Genomic DNA, 18732 nt, shown 5'->3' with positions numbered 1-18732 from the left:
AAGAAAAAGTAATTTCATGGCTTTTACACTATTAGTAAATGCACTGAAATTTGATAGTCAATTAGCATCATTTGTAAAACTGAAAGATGAAGATGCCAGAATGTTTTCTGTAGAACTGGTAAAATTCTGTTTAGTATCTTTGAGAAGTTGTTTGATTTTTGTGAAGTGCTAGTAATGGCTTCCATACTGGATAATGGACCAACATTATTTGGAAATCCTGATATACTAGAATACTGATGCTAGAATACTCTGTGTAAAATATTTTGATGTAAAACTAGTAAATGTTGTTTTTGAAAAGTTGAAAATAGCAATTTTGGACAAAGAAACAAAGCAGTGTATGCTGACTGCATGGTCAAATCATGAAATCAGAAATCATTTGACCTTATGGCCAACCAAGTTAAACACAGCATGCCTGTAATGTGTTTTAGTATTCTACAAAGAATATAAAACCAGTTTGTTTTCAGACAGACCTGACTGAATTATAATCTTTACAAACAGATGTGGTAAATGTAAAGCTACACATGCTTGAACACTCATGTAGGTGATACTTACTTTAGCAAAAATGATGCATTTATGCAGGAAGCTGATGAAAATATCTTGGTCACATCTCTGAAAAACAAAGTTAATGAAAAAATTTGTAGTTGTTAGTGAGCAGCTCCAAATACAGCCCCACCTTCTGTGTCATGATCAAATATTTGTAAACAATGTTAAACCCTAGAATTTACGGTAAAGTGCCTCTGTTATGGTCCCCAAAACATGTTCATCATGAGATACACCAAATTTGCATATCTGGCCCTTTGGCAGCAGTGCAAATTGAAAATGTAGGTCAGAACAACCCAGTGCCATACTTTCATGCAAAGAGTACACTCACACTGCAAGTTTGCTCCTAATTATGTTCACTAAAGCCTGGACATGAATGAAAGCATTAGTAATTATTTAACCTTGGTAATAATTTAACCTTGAAGTCAAAAATTATCCCATGTTAAGAAGACCTTATGGCATTGTTGCTCTTGGTGTGCTGTAAATTATCATTTTCGTTCAATTTACATTTATAATGGAAATATCAGGAACCTGAATGGAATTCATAAAATGTTGTTAAAAATAAAAGACTTGTAATTTTCATCATACTCCAATCATTTAAAATGATGCTTTCATATGAGCCAAAGCTTTCAAACCCTGCAAATCCTTTCAAACCCTATCACAGAAACAAACCTGTGCCATGAAAAGTCATGCAAGCAGATTTGTTAATATATCTTTGGTCTCGTTCTGGTGATTCTAAAAAAAGATCAAGGTGTGGCAATACAAAAATTGAACTAGTCTTATGCTTTACTTTCAATAAGTGTCCCTCAAAGCAACCAAATGTTTTTATGCCACTAACATGTAGCCAAACGTTATGAAACATTACCACCCATCAGCACAATGGTCTACTTTATGACAACACACTAGCACATAAATCCACCTTCGTGACAGACTTCATGAAGGAGTATAGCATTAAAACTTTGTAACATCCTCCATTCACCCCAAAATTAGGTCTAAGAGATTTTTGGCTCAATCCCGTTATCGAAAATCTGCTGATGGACAGATGATTTTAAAGCTGCCATACAGTTGTAAGTATAGTTTTTCAGTGGATAAACAACATACCAAGAAGTTACTACAAAACTGTATTTAATAACTGGATATTCAGACTGAAAAATTTCAGGGAGTACTTGTAGAGGATGTACTGATCACTGATAAAGAACTTTATTGCACAACACATTAATAATCAGGTTTTTTAAATACCTCCTATATTTTTAATATAAAGTGCATCTACAACCCAAGTTAGTTCTTTCCCATTATGTAATGATTAGCCTTCACTACCACTTTACAAAATATCATGGTGGTTCATGCATGTGCACTATGTTGCATTTTACCAGAATTCCACTACCATTTTGTCACATGATATCAAGTTAGCACATGCCTTAGATGTCATATGGATACCAAGCTGAACTCTTATTGGTGTTGTAAAATTTTAGGAGGCAAAATCTCTCTTATCTTTGCTAGCCATGCTTCTGATTGTTAATCCTATCTACACCTTGGGGGATCAAGCAAATATTTCTGTGCTTCAGGTCTGTGAATTTCATTGGAAGCATGGAAAGTCACTGTATCCAATCAAAATTAAGTTGTTTAAATTTTAACACTTTTCCTACATGATCAAGTCAAGGGGAGCACATAACTTGAAGACTCATAAATAAGCAACTTTTCACTGCCGGTCCATGTTGGTACAAATACCTTTGACTCAAATACACCTGTAATTGCTTCTCTCTGGTACGTAGTCATACTTTCAATGTTAAACTTACAAAGTATCCTTGCCTTCACCATTTTCTGCTGATGTACAATGCACCGCTGTTGCACACTATTGGTTTGCTGGCATTACATACTAAGGGATGCAAGTCCTGAAATCCAAAAGATGTCGCAAAGAACAAAGCACTAAAATATCTGCTCGATCTGCCAAGGTGTAGATAGGGTCAACAAATCAGAACCTTGGCTAGGGAAGATGAGTATATCCATGAGAATTTATTTTTGTATTAGATTTTATGGTCATTTAGTGAGGAAAGCAAACCCAGTTATTTCACAACTATAATGTCCATAATTTAAAAGCCCTGAAATCCAAATATTTTACCTACTCAAAAACAGAAATGCTTGATGGACAAATATTGAGCAATGAACATGACCAGTTTGAATGCACATTTCATGCGGTACATACAAAGACCCAGTTACAAATGAATGTATAAAGACATGGATGAATATATAGCATGACCATTTAATTTCTGACCAGGTGAATGTATGCATATCAATGTACCTGCAAATTACTTGACAACTGAATGTATGAGGTACTAAACATTTTTCGGAAGGAGAAAAAAACAGACAGAAAATTCTGAAACAATAAAAAATGATGGAAGTTAGGAATAAATGATACTCACTCTGTGACATGGTAAGGAATTTCCTCATCTCTTTCTATCTTGCTGATTTCCCTTATGAGTTTTTCATCCAGACATTTAATTTTAGTCTCAACTTTGTGTTCACGGAAGTCATCAGGTGGAATGTGTTTCTGCAATTCACAGAATAAACAAATGAAGGAGCAACTATGCTGCAGAATTAATTATATTAGCTTCACAATCTGCCTGTGTTTGTGGTAAGTTATAGTGTGCTGGTTCACACTGTTTCAAATAACATTCTAAGCATCAATATTACAACTAATACAAATTTGAATCCTTTAAAACTGTAAACTTTGAAAATTACTGAGAACAGTAATTCTTTTTCCAGCATGAATTAATCTTCTATTTCTCCAAATCTGAATTTTAAATATTCAACAATTGGATTGTATCATACTACTGTATGTTATTTATATTATGAAATTATTATTCAGTGAATCAAAGAAACAAACTGTGTAGTTCTAGATCTTCATTTCAGATACTATGATAGAAGAGTTATTTACTGAATCCAGTAACAAGCGGGTCATGTATAAATTAATAGGTTTGTTGAGGATAAAACAGGTTTACTGAGGACAATTTTTAAATTTTTTTACAAAGTATGCAAAAGATGATGTCCTGTTTATTTTATATTATCTTCACATTAAAGTACTGTAATATGAATAATATGGTGATCTGATTGACATCATTTTCATAAACATCATAACCTACTGTATTTGACACATTTAATAAGTTTCCTGGGAACTTTGAAAATTAATTTTGGGGGTAATTACCTGAGGCAAATTTTTATTTGTACAAGCACTCCATCCCGTATTCAGTGACACTGACAATACTAGACTTAATATGAACGAATTTCCTTGAGAATTAGTTCTACACTGTATTTGTTTTAGTTTATAAACTTTGCCTAATTATAATCTTTGTGATACCTAAAAATTAGTTCCAGGATAACGATCATAGTTAACTCATCCTATATATTGTTTATAATGTGCAACTTTTTTTATATATTGTTTATATCTGAATAGTAATATTCAGCTTTCAAGAACTGGTTCTGTCCAATAGGAGCAGAAAACATTAGTATATCCTATGATATCATAAGTATTGTCTGAAAAAGAAAAAATTTCTCAAACAGGCTGAATTTTTTTTCCAGAAATGCAATATATGACCATTATTCCTAATAATTGCAGAGTGTTGAAACCATCTCTGATATTCTTCAATGATAGCAAGATTTTCAAATTAGCTGCTGTTAGAAATCTTGGATGTCAGATTGGCAACCATTTTATTTAGGATCAGCAGCAAGATGTAAGAAGCCTCCTGATGGATTTCAGACTAGCACCATTACCATTAAGTACAAATAGATATCATAAGAAGTCTTTTGGAGGAAGTACAATATCAGCAGGAACAGTCATCTAGAAAAAGTAGCAATAACAACATTTTTAACATGGCCACCATGACAGGCATACCGTATGTCTGAAAGGTACCAATTTGATTTAAGACCAACTAGCCATTATATGATACATTTAGTAAAACTGCCATGTTGATACAACTATCCATTCAGAAGTGGCTACTGTGGCAGCAATGTTGTACATCAGTCTGGCACCATTTCATTTAGACCAACTAGACATTATACAGTCTTTTGGTGAAGACCCATGTTGAGAGGACCATCCAACTAGAAGAGTAGCAATAACAAGCTTCTGATCATTTTCACTGCATCAACTAAACATCATAAAAAGTCTTCTGGTGAAAATCTCATGTCAATATGACTTTCTGTTTAGTGATAACAAGATGACCACTGCTGTGACCACACTGGATGAACAAGCGGTACCATTTTATTTATGACCAATTAGACCATGGGATGAAACATGCGTGTAAAGTTTCATGGCAATCCTCCAAGCAGTTTAAGAGTAGTAGTGAAAGAACCACCGACCCACGAGAAACTACTGGCAAGCTTTCTCACATACCCACATTGGCTGAATCTGAGATTCGAACCTACACAGACAGAGGTGAGATGGCAGTGATCTGTAATGGAGAGCGCTTTAGACCACTCAGCCACTCGGGGCCCCACCAGACAGATAATAAGAAAAGAAACAGTTGATGTTGACCTACATGTATTTATTCAGAAAAAGAGTTTTGTTTTTTGCCAATATCATTATGATGACAACAATGTGGCTAAATTAGGTCACAGTTACATTTTTACTTTAAATTGATGGGGAAATGATGTACTTCTTCAGACATATGCTCATATCTGATTTAATGACTGCTCAAGCATCTGGGTCCAGGGTCATCACAGAAATGTAAATATGACGTTACCATTACCTAATTTTAATATCACAATGTAGTACATCAAACAAAACGTAAAAGTGTACATGATCATTGAAAAGTAGGTCATACCAACCTGTGTTTGGTACAGAAGTGTAGGACACCTTGGGCTATATGGACAAATAAAGTTTCATGGCTGTACAAGCAATTATATTTAAGACACTAACCTACATGTAAAAACAACATATGATCAACGGAACATGATGAGTAGTCACAGTGACCTACTTTTGGCATGGTTGTATAGTACATCTAATGGATGCATATATAATGTATCATTACTGTACAAGCAATAGTGTAAAAAATCTCTACACTTAACTTGTGTACATTTGCCAATGCAAACAGCAAAGTCTATGACAACACTGTGGATGCAGAAATTCTAATAATCTCAGCATAAAAAATGGCATACATGTCCCTTTGTCAAATTGCTTTGTATATACAAAACAATTAACACTTGAGCAGCATTTATGATAGATTTGAATTTTTAGTAAAGAACACACTGATTTTAATTATCCTTCCAAAAAACTGTTATATATTACTTCCATTATGCTACTGTTATAAAAGTAGGTAAGTGTAGCAATAGGTCACAAGTGTGTAGCCACTTAAAATGACAACATCGACACAATACTGATTTTGTTGTAATTTAAAGGATAGGTACCAAGGAAAGACTGTTACAAGTTCTAGTATTTCATAACTGATCCTTTTGCTTTTACGAAGATTGTAGCCCCTTAGGAAACACTTGTACAAGCCTGATCTACTGAAAGCCAAATATCAATGACAGCATTGATGAGATCACCTCTAATTTTAATTTCAGCCTTTCTGTAAATTTTGTTTTAATTGTTTTCCATTTATTTACAATGATGTTTATGTCTGGCGTATGTATGGCCAAGAACAGGGTGAATACTCTTTGTGGCTTTCCACCGAGTTGCTTCCCTTGAAAAAGATCAATTATCTTCTTGAAGAATCCTGCCCACACAACCCATCTGGGAATTTTTTGGCAATAAAAGGCTATAAATCTTACTTGATATACCTTAAACAGGTGACAATATGCCAACAGTATGACAACCCCATTAAAAGTTATACAACCCCAAAACACAGAGATGTTTTAATGGGGAGAATGACTACTTTACATTTCCAGGCATTCCAGTTTCTGAGCCTCATTGGGTTTTTGCCAAACAAACACCTTCTTATCCTGATATAACATAACCATTGTCTCATAGCTGAAAAGGATAACTGGACCAGTTTCTCTCAACAGTCCAAGTTTGTTGCTCACAGAACTATGAAACATGGCACTGGCAATTCTTTTTCAAGATTGTGGTTCTTTTCTGAACTACATATACTGTCAGTTCATAACATGTAAATTTTCTCCTGACAATACTCTAAAAAATAGGTACTGGTATTGAATTAAACAGGTACAAACATAGGTAAGGTACTGAATTATTTAATTCCAGTTAGATCTGCCAAAGTCTATTCAGTTCTTATGTGCCACATGATATGGTACCTGATCATCACTGATTTTTGGCTTCCCACCTCGAATCTGATTTTCACTATGACCACATTCATCAAATCTTTTCAAAAATTTCCTGAACTGAAAACCTGGTTATGCCTATTAGTTTAGATATATTCCCGCCCAATCAAATTATTCTCACATAAATGCAAACCGCTCTGGTGGCCTAGTGGTTAGAGCATCTGCCACGGATGCAGGAGGTAGTGAGTTCTATCCCCGACCAAGTTATTCTTCTGGAATTGGATTTGGTTGTTCTCTTTGTACAGTAACTACCGTAATTGTGTGTACTTGATATGTTTAATCGTGAATAGCAGGTTCAAAAGTTATGCATCCACTTGTTTCAACTTACTTGTTTCTTGTTCATTTAGTGTTTTCTTGTTTCATCAAAAGTCTCTCGGTTCTTTTCTTTTATACAATTCTTTTCACCTAAATCCTTCTGAGTTCATGTTTACGTGGATCTCTCTTCCTGTATAAAGCTATCTTCTAGGGTGATTTTGCAATCTTAAAAAGTTCATTGTTTTATTTCCTCAACCTTCCATTTCATTTTACAACAACATTAAGGTGAATGCAGAAAGAAGTTTTAGGTTGCAAGTAAAACGATCTACATTGTCTTTCAAGCAAATTTTGTGTTAGTTTAACTCTTCTTTCTAATCGCGTTGAAAGTTAAAGCCATATAACGTTCATTGAAAAAATAAAAGAACTAAAATGTGAATAAGAAAGGCCATAACTTAATGGTTATTGTAAATTATCTCAGAAGGAGTACTAAAGAAAATGGGGATAACAAAATAAGGACAATTTTACAAATTGGAGAAAAGAAATTAGAGAATTACTAGATGAATACTTCAGAAAGAAAAACCGCAATGATGAAAACCACAGTTTTTGTTTAATTTGTTCCCATAACTGATTGCTAGTTGTGTAAGCAGCTGGACTGCCCGGATCATAATATTATTATTTATTAAATAATGTTCTTGTCGGTCATTTTAAACAAATAATAAAAATCCAAAGAATGCTTTACGCCTGATAACTGGTGTTATTAACAAGCCATCAGAACGTGCATTCAAAACAGGTACCTCTGGCATTTAACGATTTGCAACATTTCTGTTCTGGACCGCTCCGGTGGCCTAGTGGTTAGAGCATCCGCCTTGGATGTGGGAGGTCGTGGGTTTGATCCCCGGCCAAGTCATACCAATGACTTACAAAAATGGTACTAACAGCTGCCTCGCTTGGTGCTCAGCATTAAGAGGTTAGTGTTAGGACTGGTCAGCCTGTGTCATGATAATGTGACTGGGTGGGACATCATGCTACATATCTGCATATATATATGTAGATATATTTTTTAAAGCTACATTAAAAATCCAAATCACACACACAAGCACACATAACTGCAATATCATTTGTTTCTGCTCATGGGACAGCTGTTTGTTGTGCAGTGCAACAGAACTACAATGGATGCCTGCAGTCTAAATGTAACTCGTGCAACATTACTACATAATAGTTATCATAAACATGCTACCTTACTGATTTCCACATCCTGTGTTGTCTTTGTGGACAAATATTAACAGCAACTACTGAATTATGCAAAAGATAACTGAAATAATGCAATACTGGCTACTCACTTATGACCCACGACTGTGTGCCTAAGACATGCATTAGACCGAAGGTTGCAAAACCGGCACAAATCGTCTCTGACGTAGTAACTAATTACTCATGCAATTAGGAATATTTTATTAATTTCATCAACTGTTTCTTTTCTTATTATCTGTCTGGTGGGGCCCCAAGTGGCCAAGTGGTCTAAAGTGCCCTCCATCACGGATTACTGCCATCTCACCTCTGTCTGCGTGTTTTCGAGTCTCGGGCTCAGCCAATGTAGATATGTGAGAAAGCTTGCCGGTAGCTCCTCATGGGTCAGTGGTTCTTTCCGGGCTTTTCCTGGGTTCTTCCTCCACCATTAATACTGGCCACCATGTATAGCCTATTTTGCGCTGGAAAACGGTGTGAAACCCTATAACAAACAACAACAACAATCTGTCTGGTACTTTACATCCACAGATAAAAACATGTATCTAAGAGACACCAAATCATTGTTAATGCTGAAACATAAACAACCCTTTTTCACTGACAAGGCATCAAGCTCACCTTCTCACTGATGCCAAGAACTACATCACAGTTACCATAAACATACTACCTTACTGACTTCCACATCCTGTATTGTGTTCGTGGACAAATATTAACACCAACTACTGAATTATGCAATATATAACCAAAATAATGCAATACTGGCTACTCACTTATGACCCACAAATGTATGCCTAAAACATGCATTAGACCAATGGCTGCAAGAAGAGCACAAATTGTCTCTGTCATATTAACTAATCACTTATGCAATTAGGAATATTTTATTAATTTCATCAACTGTTTCTTTTCTTATTATCTATCTGGTACTTTATATCCACAGATTAAAACGTATCTATTTTTTTTCTGTGCTTGGATGTTAAAGAATATTTTAATACAATGTGGTAACTTTCAATAAATAACAAAATATGAACATCAAAATTGTTAACTAAGAGAAATTTCAAAATATTTTAAAGACAAAGATATATTTTGCTTGTGTTTCTGATTTTTAAGTTTCTTTTTACAATGAAGAAAAATTGAGTTTTTGCAAATCTGACAAATTTACATGTTTGTGACAATTTTGTTTTTCTTTAAATTACTGATAGTCACTAATCATATTCTCATAAATTTAGTTTATCTGCTAATTTTGTAACACTGTAGGTTTCTTAGGAAGGTATAATTTTCAGTGTACCTAAAAATTTAAATTGTACCAACCTCTGGAAAGCTAACGATGAGAAAACAGTGATCTCCCCCAGCTATGATTCTCTTGACAACCATGGAACCAGGCTCCATAGGAAGGGCAGAGATACCATTTATGTGTGATACAAGTGAAACTCCTGAAATAGCAATGGGACTACAATTGTTTTTGCTTGTGCCAGTTCCAAGTTGACCACATCCTCCGGCACCAAACGTATAAATCTTGCAACTATCCTCTTTAAGTGTCACAGTATGCCTCCTGTAAATGATAATGTATGTCAAAACTTTACATCTGCATTAAAGCAAATAAACCCAACACTTTTTGCTTACAATGTCCATATCTCTTAATGTCATATTCCTCCCACGCAAGCCCTAACATCAGTTTTCATTTGTTAGTTTAAAAAAAATAGTTTTAGGGAATTAAAATTAATTTTAATTATGTAATTCTTACCTGTTACTGTTGCTCTGCTTTCTTTTTCCGGATTCCTAGTTTCCAGTCCACGCTAAATATACCCTCTTCCAACTATTATCAAAACAAAAATGAACATGCTCCTAGACTGACTCCTTAGTCACAGCCAACATATGAAATATCTTCCTCATTTAACTTTAACCAAAACAACAAAAAATCTGAGTAGGGTGTGGGCAGGAACCTTTACGATAGTACATGAAATCTGAGTAGGGTGTGGGCAGGAACCTTTAAGATAGTACATGAAATATGAGTAGGGTATGGGCAGGAACCTTTATGATAGTACACAAAATCTGAGTAGGGTGTGGGCAGGAACCTTTACGATAGTACATAAAATCTGAAGAGAGTGTGGGTGGGAACTTTTACAACAGGTTAGTATTATATAATTAAAATTACACCCCCATTACATTTTAATTGCAGTAACGCATTAACTTCTACTAATGCCAAGCTGAATTCACGTTAGGAGGGGGGGCTGATTACCTGAACAAAACATGCATAGAAAACAGTTTCATTTACCCTTACAACTGGAGTGTTCACTACTGTAGGCTAGAATAATGTTGTGCTACATGTGCTATTATTACAGGAACCCATTGCTGAAAAAATGACCTTTGCTCTGGTGTGCCAAAGACTGAAGGTAAAGAACAGATAGTATTGTGAGAGTACCAGAAGGTGACTCTCATAACATCATTAAAAAAGGAGTGTTTAAAGTAGGCCCAAGATATGCAATAGCGCTAACATCATGGGCTTTGACTGCTCCAGTGGCCTAGAGCATCCGCCTCGGATGCGGGATGTCATGGGTTCAATCCCAACCGAGTCATATTGAAGACTTACAAAAATGGTACTAACTGCTTGCTTTGCTTGACGCACAGCATTAAGAGGTTAGTGTTAGGACTAGTCGGCCTGGTGTCAGGATAATGTGATAATGTGACTGGGTGGGACATTATGCTACATGTCTGCAGCATGATGCCCACAGTGCTAGACATCACTATGAACTGCCACAATGCAGACATTGTAGGGATATGACTGAAAAATTGTTAAAGCCTCGTTAAAAATCCAAATCACACATACACACTCACAGGCTTTAATTCTTGTGACTGAAAGGTTCCCCTCAGTGAGGGGCTGACAAGCTCTCTTAATAGTGAGGACAATCCATCCATCAAAACGGTGGCCATTGGAATATCAGAGGAAAATAGAAATAATTCTGACCCATCTGTCCCCCTTTAAATGAAGCAGAAAAAAAACTAAAAGCCCACACTATCGAAAAAAGCCTTTCTTGATCATCTCCAAGACTGGGGATCTCAAAAGGAAATATAGATCATAAAGGTAGCTGATTCATAGCCAAAAACCCAGGCTGACAAGAAAGAGACACCAAATCATTGTTAATGTTTAAACATAAACAATCTTTTTTCATTGACAAGGCATCAAGCTCACCTTCTCACAGATGCCAAGAACAGCTGGAAAATAGACTTATGAGGAAGGTTCTTGGGGGAAGAAACACCATATAATTTCATAAATGGGTTTTTTGACAATGCACAAGGAACATGTGACAGATTCCATATGGGCAGTAGTGAGATTGGTCTCTGACTTCTGAGTGTCCAACCCAATGGTGGAATCCCAAGAGAACTTGAGTATTTGGCAGGGATGCCCATTAGTGTTTAATAGTGAGAGGGATTCACTTCTCAGTAAGGGGATTCCTCACATCCCATAGGGATTAAATGGAACATGGAGGGGGGAGGGCAATGCCAATCCCATCCTCATCCCTAGTCAAGAGAGTACAACCGGACTCCTTATCCCCATAGGGATTCAACAATAATTGGGGGTGGGGGGTGAGGATCAACCCAATCCCTGTCCCTAAACCAATAATCAAAACCTGGTGCTTAGTCAAGGACAGATGTGGCAGTGAAGATCTGACAGATCCACATCCCACTTCAGATCAGATTGCTCGTCCCTTTCAGGGTGGCACAATTTGCTTATCTCTGTTCCTGGGACACTAACCTTTACAGAGTATTACTCATCCCTAACAGGAATGTGCAACTCACTCTCTGGTATTCTCCTCCCCTGGAATGGACCAAGGATCAATCCTTCGCAGGGATTCCTGGGACTTTAGGTGATCTTCAAACCAGTGGTCATGGTATGTTCCTGTCCCAGTTGGGGAGTTGACTTCCCCAACACAGGATATGATCCAGAACCTTCCTAAGAAATTTCCTCCCTCTATGCATCAACTTTCCATGAATTCCACACCTGATATGCCTGGAGACAACAAATAAGACATATGTTCATTAGTGTACAACTAATCCACAATAGGTAGGTGGTGTGTGTATCATGGGGTCTCCCTGTGCATGCACTTACACACACCCTGTGACATATTAAGCACCTAAACAAGAGAATCACACACATACACACACACACACACAATTCTGGGACCCAAACAGAGTAGGCAATACTTATCCTAGCACCAGAACTATGAAGAGGATCACTATTTACTGAAAAACTGCTTGATAAGGCACAAAAACCATTCAAATTTTTTTTTAAAAATAGAACACACAAAACACTCAGATAAAGCCAAGGACTGAGGTGACACTCAATTGACAGAAAATGGTACCTGAATGGTCCAAAAGACATTTAAAGACAATTCTGATGAGTGTGCATGTGTGTGATTTGGATTTTTAACGCAGCTTTAACAATTATTCAGTCGTATCGCTATGATGTCTGCTGTGTGGCAGTTTATAGTGATGTCTAGCATTGGGGCATCATGCCACAGACATGTATCATGAATGTCACATTATTCTCTTCCATCTCAATTTCATTGAAATGCTCAACTTCAAAAGAAGCTAAGAACACCAAGTCAAATGGTTACTGAAGCATGTCTAGATCACCTGTTTTAGTTAAACCACTATCCATTAAGATTTGATTGACAAGTTTATTCTGAGGTTTTACAGGAAAATCAGTGCAATGTGTGCTTTAGTACTATACTGTAATTAATGTAGTGTTTAATTAGTACTGTGCTGTAATTAATGTATATAGTGTTTAATTAGTACTGATGTAGTTATTATGTATATATGATGTTTAATTAGTACTGTGCTTTATTGAATGTGTGTGTGTGTGTGACTTGGATTTTTAACATAGCTTTTTAAAAAAATTCAGTCATATCACTACAATATCTGCAGTGTGGCAGTTTATAGTGATGTCTAGCACTGGGGCATCATGCCACTGACATATAGCGTGATGACCCACCCAGTCACCTTATCCTGACACCAGGCTGACCAGTCCTAACACTAACCTCTAAATGCTGAGCGCCAAGTGAGGCAGCTGTTAGTACCATTTTTGTAAGTCTTTGGTATGACTCTGCCGGGGATCGAATGCACGACCTCCCGCAATCAAGGCGGACGCTCTAACCACCAGGCCACCGGAGCAGTGGCTGTATTGAGTGTACATAGTGTTTAATTAGTATGTGTGTGTGTGATTAGGATTTTTTAAGTAGCTTTAACATTTTTTCAGTCATATTGCTATGATGCCTGCAGTGTGGCAGTTTATAGTGATGTCTAGCACTGGGGCAACATGTTGCAACATGTAACATGATGTCTCCCCTCCCCCATTATCCTGACACCAGGCCAACCAGTCCTAACACTAACCTCTTAATGCTGAGTGCCAAGCGAAGCAGCTTTTAGTACCATTTTTGTAAGTCTTTGGTATGACTCAGCCGGGATTTGAACCCACGACCTCCCACTTTCAAGACAGATGCTCTAACCACTAGGCCACCAGAGCAGTCTGTTTAATTAGTACTGAACTGTAATTAATATAATGTTTAATTAGTACTGTGCTGTAATTAATGTGTATGTGTGTGATTTGGATTTTTAATGTAGCTTTCACAATTTTTCAGCAATATCATTACAATGTCTGCAGTGTGGCAGTTTATAATGATGTCTATAACTGTGGCATCATGCCACAAACACGTAGCATTATGTCCCACCCAGTCACATTATCCCAACACCAGGCCGACCAGTCCTAACACTAACCTCTTAATGCTGTGTGCCAAACAAAGCAGCTGTTAGTACCATTTTTTAAGACTCTGGTATGACTCGGGAGGAGTTTGAACCCCGGACCTTCCACATCCGAGGTGGATGTGCTAACCACTAGGCCACCGGATTGGTGTAATTAATGTAAATAGTGTTTAATTAGTACTCTGCTGTATTGAATGTATGTAGCATTTAATTAGTACTGTGCTATCATTAGAGTATACACAGTGTTTAATCAGAATATGTACTTCATGCAATAGTTCTCATATGTTTCATTGGATTAAAAATGTATGGATAAAAGGAGATGTCTTAGCAGTTTAAAAATGAAATTATCAACCTGTATTTAAAGGTATGAATGTTTGTATTTATCTATATATACATCAGTGTTGGACCTATGTTCCCAAGGGCAAGGGACCCTGCATACTCCATCCTCCAAAATTTGGACAAACAAGATTTTAAAGGGACAAAGGACGACAGTTTATGTACTTAATGTACTATTATTAGTGTTGAATAATACAAGATAACTTTACTGGTGTTGATAGTTTTGACACCTTTACTTTGCTATCTGCATTGTAATATCATCTTTTTCTAGGACATTTACATTACTGTTATAAGTGTTTCAAAAAGTAACTCAAAATATTAACGTTTGAACATCTGGTTCACCTGAAATGAGCCGCACCATAAAATTTCTGTTCCTAATCTTGCTCTCAGTTAATTTAAGCATTCACTCATTATCAGTGTGCATTTGTCATAATAATTCCCTTTTTTCTGAATTAACTCAGTGAATAAAACACAAACTGTGCTGTTGCGTAAATTTAGCCCATAAGCTTATAACTGGCAAATATATGATGTTTTAAATAGATATCAGCTGCCATCTTCCCATTTGTATGACCTTTAGCGACTTTGGTCATTACAACTGCTAACATAGATATATAAGGAGATGACCCACCCATTGTCCATTATGCTTGACCAAGCCTCTGCGAAGAGGGCTAATCAATGACCAACAGGAACTGTTGGAAGATGGATGAAATGCATGAGAGTGTGCAAGTACCTAAGGTTGCCCCCTCCTTAGGAAAGGGAGAAGGGTCCTCAAACATCCTCCATTGACTTATAAACCTCCTACCAACTGGAAAGGTCCAGTCTAGCAACCAACAGGCAGTGAGAGGAAATCTGCATTGGGGTTGCTTCTTGGACTAGATGTGCTTCTGGGTCAATTTCAATCAGCTAGGGGCAGATGTGAGAGATTGGTGTTGATTGCATTTCAGGTCTTGAGAGACCATTGTAAGAATGTGCCCTCCAAACAGGGTCTCCACAGGAAGCTGCTGGCAAGTTTTCTCACATATCCATGTTAGTTGCAGTGAGATGAAAACTTGTGTCAACAAAGGTGAAATGCGTGAGTGGCCCTGACAATCAACCTAAGTTTCAATTTCTTTTGTGTCTTAACTGGAAGGTGGGCCCAGGTCCCCATGAAAATGCCCACTTGTGATGCCCAGCATCCACTGTGGGAGGGTTAAGGGGTCAGGCAGGGGAGCATACCTTTTAGGCTGCCACAGAGACCACAGGCCTCAATGTGAGCAGGGGAATGACCACCCATTATGCTGCTTAGCAAACTCTTGGCCATTACAAAACCTTCAAGAAGTTCCCTAACCATAAATGAATGGGACTGCAAATGATGTGAGTATAAAATAGTCCTGAAAAGTCTCTGCAAACTGAGAACATTCTTTTCCATGGAGCCTGAGGGTATGGGGCACAAATCGTATGATAGAAGATATAATGTCTTGTCAATGGATCTCTTTCTCCTCTGCCCCCCCCCCACAAGATGATGGATGGAAGGGGGGCAGGTGACCAATGGGAGAAGGTGCCATCTCTGCCTGTTCTAAATCAAACTCATTCAAGTCCACTAAGACATACGTTACAAATTCATTCCTGCTTTCACTCCAGGTAGGCAGGACATTACAACCAAGCATTTCTCTGATTTGAGTGAGACCTAGGGGTAGGGGGAGACTGTCCTAAATGGCAGATTTAGCAGGAGGACAAGAATGCTTCTTATTTTCCTTGAACATCTTGGAGAAGAGCTCCAGCCTCCCTCCTTACTTTTTGTCTTCACTTTATAAGCTGATGAAGACCAACCACAATCTGCAACATCAACCCTGTGATAAGGCCCAGGACCTTATACCAATGGCAGCATAAATGGGAAAGACAATTAAAGTTTCCTGAAATAATAAATATTCCCATATGCCAATAGGATTAAGGAGGGATATAGTAATTTTTAAGCATCAACTTTTCATTTCAATTAGCTAAAACAATTCTTTACGAGTCAGACAAGAGACAGAGAATGACAAAATGTTTAGATTATTTGCTGGTCAGATGATCCTTATTTTCAATACGTTTACTGATATATTGTCATGCCAAAGTAAAATACCACGAAATATTTCTATAAATGTGAAATTACTTTTCACAAGAAAAATGTTGCCAACTTAGATTCAAAATAAGCACTGTGTTTTGCCTATGTCCATCATTTATCATACATTGCATGCCACTGTCATCCATAAAGCACTCAGTGTCAAGACAATAGCTGGCTGGCTGAAATGTAATGGAAATCATCACCTAGAAACAATACAATTATTGTAGACAATCAGTAATCTTCCCTTTTAAGCCACCACTGAGTAGCTCTTTTGAATGGAGGTTTGACTAAACTGGATCATTTGCTTACTATAGTTGGTGGAAACTGAGACAACCAGAGTTAATTCATTTACAAGTTATCAACATTTTTTTGTGTGCTAAGTAATTCCAGACTTGTATAACTATCTGATAGACTTGGCATGACAATGCATTAATAAAGCTGTACAGCCCTGAAAACACCACTGATCTAGGACAAGCACAACAGTAATCTAACTAAAATTGAGATCTCTGACATAACAAGGATCTGATATACTCTAACGAAAGTTTATGTTTGATGAGCTTGGGAATTTCCAGTCCAGTTATTTTTAGTAACTTATCAGATAAGCATTGAACTTCATGTTGGGGAGTTAACATTTGTATCATTATGTTCCAAATGATGCTTGTCACTTTCTGAAAATTCAAAGCTCTGGTGAATCACAAGGTCAAAAGTGCATGACCCCTTACTGGTGCCCATTTTTCATCAGCTGATGTTAATTTTAATTAGACTGGCATAACACTGTCTGACCAGACAAACATCAAATATTTTTTACATTCTCTGTCTCAACTTCTCTCATACTTAAGTCATACAGATTTATGATAGCTCACTTAAAAGGACACATTCTAGACATTAAACTGACACCTAGATTACTGAGAGGCATCAGGGTAAAACTAGACAATTAATGACTATGTGTGCAACTTCAATTTTTCAAATTACAAACCTTGTCTTAAATTATGTTTATCTATGGGGCCACGAACTAAAATATAATATTTTCATGGCTTTTACCCATTTTATTATCAACTTGCATCCTATTGCTAAATACATGGTTCCCACACTTTTCTAAATATAAATTTCCAGGTCTTTTCCAGGTTTTTTCCAGACTGAAATTAATTTTTCAAGGTTAACATATGACCATTACTGAATGGAATTAAAGAACATTTTGGATTATATAGCATGCATTTTCCAAATCTGAAGACGTTTCTCTTTCAAGACTCTCCAAAACATATATGTCAGAAAAGATGATCATGTACAAAACCACAAAATGAGTCACACAAAATAAATTTGACTATATTATCATAAATTGGCATTTAAAGCCATTTCAATGTACAGAATAAAAATTCAAACTTTAATCTGCTGACCTGCATTATGTTGCTACATGGAAACAACATAATGAGCATAAATTATTTTATCTCCTTTCAAACCTTTAATTCCAAAGAATTCTAGAGCAATATGTGTGCATGTTATACAAAGTAAACATTTCTTATCACAGTAAGAAAAAACCCCAATAAATGCAAAGTTTTAGAATCTTATCTTGTTACGAAAAAAGTTTAACTCTGAAATTATGTGTGCCAATAAAATCTCAAACAAGATTTTTCAACCAATCTAAACTCCTTAAGACAATTTGGGTAAAAATTCCATCATTTAAAGGGTTGATTTAAATTTTGACAAAAGACCTTCAAAGTTATATATTGTTGTATAAACAAGGACTGAATTTTCTGTAAAATCAACTTGTCTTCTTTTAGTTCAATAAACCAGTCCCCAAACCTGTACTGATACATGGGCTATTATCGTTTCTTAATATATAATAAAAGGCATGACAATTTCCCATTTCTCATGCGTTCCATTTAAGATCTGAAACCAATGCTTCAAGCTATATGTCACTGTGTTTCACACCAAAGTTCAGCTCAGAGATTAGAAAGTTTTCTAATCTGGGTTTTTGCCGAATATTCCAACCCCATTTTTCAGATCTGGACATTTTGGATGGAGTGTGGGTTCAGAGCAATTACATAACAAATTTGTTATCTGCCACCACCGTAAGATAGCTTACCAGCTGGCCTACCAAATTTAAACTAGGTTATATTGACTTATACCTGCATGAAATCAATAGGAAAATTATTTTCTCAAAAATGGCAGGTATTATAATCATTATATCTTTAACCCGCTGACAGACTAGATGAAACTCAGCATAGATGAAACCTGACACGGTACTCGCC

General features: G+C 36.6%; 1 protein-coding gene across 3 annotated transcripts in view; it reads right to left on the bottom strand.

Moving 5' to 3' along the window:
- The window catches only part of LOC149802998 (putative E3 ubiquitin-protein ligase HERC4), a 155588-nt gene that overhangs the window by 93359 nt on the left and 43497 nt on the right, over positions 1-18732 (bottom strand). For all 3 annotated transcript variants that reach the window (XM_089952541.1, XM_089952543.1, XM_089952542.1), the window contains exons 9-11: positions 9616-9856; positions 2961-3088; positions 553-609 (exon numbers count right to left, since the gene is read on the bottom strand). In XM_089952541.1, coding sequence (XP_089808667.1) covers positions 553-609; positions 2961-3088; positions 9616-9856 — 426 coding nt within the window. The remainder of the gene's footprint in view (positions 1-552; positions 610-2960; positions 3089-9615; positions 9857-18732) is intronic.

The sequence above is a fragment of the Sinohyriopsis cumingii genome, chromosome 3, assembly GCF_028554795.1.
Source record: "Sinohyriopsis cumingii isolate HCF-2022 chromosome 3, ASM2855479v2, whole genome shotgun sequence".
Classification (NCBI taxonomy): domain Eukaryota; kingdom Metazoa; phylum Mollusca; class Bivalvia; order Unionida; family Unionidae; genus Sinohyriopsis; species Sinohyriopsis cumingii.
Note: the sequence above shows the minus strand (reverse complement) of the source record. Positions and strands in the feature narration are given on the sequence as shown.